The 3,243-nt window shown below is 37.8% G+C and overlaps 1 protein-coding gene across 1 annotated transcript; it reads right to left on the reverse strand.

The window, feature by feature from the left end:
• Positions 1-2,730: 2,730 nt before the first annotated feature.
• On the reverse strand, positions 2,731-3,243 carry LOC145139701 (uncharacterized). The gene is made up of 2 exons (XM_079073432.1): positions 3,114-3,243; positions 2,731-3,047 (listed from the first exon to the last, which is right to left on the reverse strand). The coding sequence occupies exons 1-2, from the start codon at positions 3,241-3,243 to the stop codon at positions 2,731-2,733; spliced, it is 447 nt and encodes a 148-aa protein (XP_078929558.1).

The following is a 3,243-nucleotide window of genomic DNA, read 5'->3' on the forward strand; positions in this document are numbered from 1 at the left end:
ATGTACAACATATTGCGATATGGAGTGCCTTGCTCATGGAAAGACGGTCGGCGAACGCAAGGTGGACGATATTCCCTCAAGAACTTAATTTGCAAAACGGAAAAACATATTTTCTTAGGAATATAGCAAATGGTGTCGGAGGCCATCCTAAATGGAAGGATGTGTATATGGTTAGTTAAGTTTATTAATTATTTTATTTATATAGGAACTGAATTAATGACTATTAAAAAAAATTGTTTGTAGGTTCTATTCCCCATAAACGTTCCTCATGCCCATTGGTTTTTGGCAGTGCTACATTTAGATATTTGCAAAGTACACATTTATGACTCAACACGATGTATGAATTACTTCACAACATACTTAACTGGTGGAGAATTCAAAAGTTTTGGGGATAGTATAATCGAAGAGCTAGATGAGTTACTTCACAACGCGGACTGACCATTCGCTTTGCGGACTGACAAACAGCTCTGCGGACTGACAAGTCAGTTATGTGGACTGTGAAGTCAGTTATGAGGTCTGTCAACTCACTTATGCGGACTGACAAGTCAGTAACGTGGAATGACAAGTCAGTAACGCCGACTGACGATTCAATAACACGGACTGACAAACAGCTCTGCGGACTGACAAGTCAGTTATGCGGACTGTGAAGTCAGTTATGAGGTCTGTCAACTCACTTATGCGGACTGACAAGTCAGTAACGTGGAATGACAAGTCAGTAACGCGGACTGACCATTCGCTCTGCGGACTGACAAACAGCTCTGCGGACTGACAAGTCAGTTATGCGGACTGTCATGTCTATATAAAATGACTCAAAACTGTGTATCACTTCATCTAATTTGTTTTAGTTCATCTAATTTGTATCTTTTACAATGGGTTCAAACCCATGGACCGCTAACGAGTATTTGCTTCTAACTCGTGTATATATTAATGTTAACGAGAACAGCAGTTTGGAGGATAGAATGTTTTGGCTCCTATTAACCAATACCTTCAACACCGATGCTGAAACCACCATAGAAAACCATCGCAGCACGCTTGATATAGCAGCAAAATGGTATGAATTGAAAACAGAAGTTGTGTTATTCAATGATCTTTATAACAAAATTGAAGATGATCGTGTGAATGATACTGAGGAAGACATCTTGGAGGCGGCTAAAGAAGAATACAAATCAATTAGCAACGGACAGAGTTTCGAGTTTGAAGCCCCTTGGAATCTTTTGAAAAATGTCCCGTATTTTTAACTAGTACTGCGTTTTGTATTGTGGTTGTATTGCTTTATTTATATGTAATATGGTTTTTATCCTTTATTTTTTGAAACATAATTCATCAACAAATGTTACGAAACCATACATTTAAACAACATAAACAAGATAGGTTATGCGGACTGACAAGTCAGTAATGCGGACTGACAAGGTTTACTTTATATAAAAAGATAGGTAACGCGGACCGACAAGTCAATAACGTGGACTGACAAGTCAGTAACGCGAACTGACAAGGTTTACTATATATAAAAAGATAGGTTATGCGGTATTTTTACTGACAAGGTTTACTATATATAAAAAGATAGGTTATGCGGTATTTTTACAAAGGTAGAGAAAGTTGTGAAGATGAGTTCAGTCAATCAGGTATTAAGAAAAAGTTTCTCCACCCTACCAAGTTTTTTCCATAATCTGCAAAGAACCAATCCTAACACCTTCACGTACATTACGAAAGATCAGTACAATCGTTTCAAAATTTGTTTTGTGGCATTGGGATGCGTGGTATGTAATCCCTTATAGTAAATATTTAATTATCTGAAGTTGTTATATAGCTAACATTCTTATCTTCACTTGCAGATTCGTACGTTTCTCACGTCTATGATACCAATCATATTCGTTGATCATGTACCTCTAATTGGGACGTACGTAACATCCATGTACATTGCGGTTGCTTTAGATGAAAATCATGAACCCCTTCTCATAGCTTTTGCTTTGGGAACCATAAACTGTGACGATTCATGGTTATGGTTCATGAGGAGGCTTAAAGAATGTTTAGGTGATAATACAGAAGTTGGTTTCATAAGCCATATGTCTGATTCCATAGACTTTGCAGTTCAAAGAGTCTACCCTGATTCATATCATGGCTATTGTTGTAAAAATATAGCCGACAAAATACGCGCTTCCACCGAAGTACGTTTATTATATGTTTTTGGTTTGTTGTATGTATTAGTTTCGAGTTTTAGTTATTACTCTACTAGTAATGATGCACTAATATAATCATAATATTACCCATCATCTTTAAAATAAACACACCATTTCAAAGTACACAAATTAATGTCTTCTAAAACAAAACATAATTAATTATAAATACAACATCAATCATTCAAATCAAACGTTGAACAATAGTCTTCTCCCTACGTCCCACTCATCCAACGCGTCTCTTGTGTCCCGTGCGTCTCTAGTGTCGCATGAGTACCTTGTGTCCCTTTCCCTTTCCCTTTTGTGTTACTACCTGATGCCGCACTACTTTTTGTAGCCTTTTTTTGTTTCTTTGGGACCAATGTCGGACAAGTCACTGCATTATGTGTTGTACTATCACATCTACTACACCTTCTTACTATAGGTTCCTCACCTTGTGACGGGATACAATTTCTATTTCTCGGTCTACCAGCTTGACGTGTATCCATTATCGGGGGTTTAACAACCATATATGACAGCTTGACGTGTATCCATTATCGGTCTACCAGCTTGACGGTTATGGAAGGGGGTAAACCGGCTCCTCATACGTACTTAGGTACGTTTCCATTTTGTAAGCATCTATAGCCAGATGTCCGAAGTTAGTTTTTTTCAAGTGCTTCAAGACCATTATGACATCACCACAAGTCAACCCAGTTCTTTCCCAATATTTGCATGTACAAGTCTCTTGCCTCATATCAACTATGCCACCATGTTTGAAATCATGCACTTGATATATTGCATCTGAAACACCAGAAACGGACCATCCTGTCGTACGCTCTTCATTTTTACTAACTACTTTTTCAGCCCACTCGGTTAGCACTGTTGAACGTTTCCCTGTAAAGAAGATATATATAATTAACTTATTATTCGACCTAATTAAAGTCCAAATTAAATTCATACCTCCTTCGATGCGACGCTTGTTACACCATTCCTGTGAAAGACGACGGAAGAACTCAAGAAGGGGTATTATAGGCATCTTCCTTGCATCTACATATAAATCATTCATGGACTCTGCACTGTTCGAGGTCAT

This window comes from Lactuca virosa, chromosome 9 (assembly GCF_052849685.1).
Source record: "Lactuca virosa cultivar CGN04683 chromosome 9, Lactuca_virosa_CGN04683_v6, whole genome shotgun sequence".
NCBI classification, from domain to species: Eukaryota; Viridiplantae; Streptophyta; class Magnoliopsida; order Asterales; family Asteraceae; genus Lactuca; species Lactuca virosa.

Excerpts from the sequence above, each read along its gene's own strand:
- LOC145139701 (XM_079073432.1), bottom strand. The coding sequence starts at position 3,243 with ATGACCTCGAACAGTGCAGAGTCCATGAATGATTTATATGTAGATGCA. Across the intron at positions 3,048-3,113 it reads CAAGCGTCGCATCGAAGGAG|GGAAACGTTCAACAGTGCTA; the intron begins GTATGAATTTAA and ends TCTTCTTTACAG.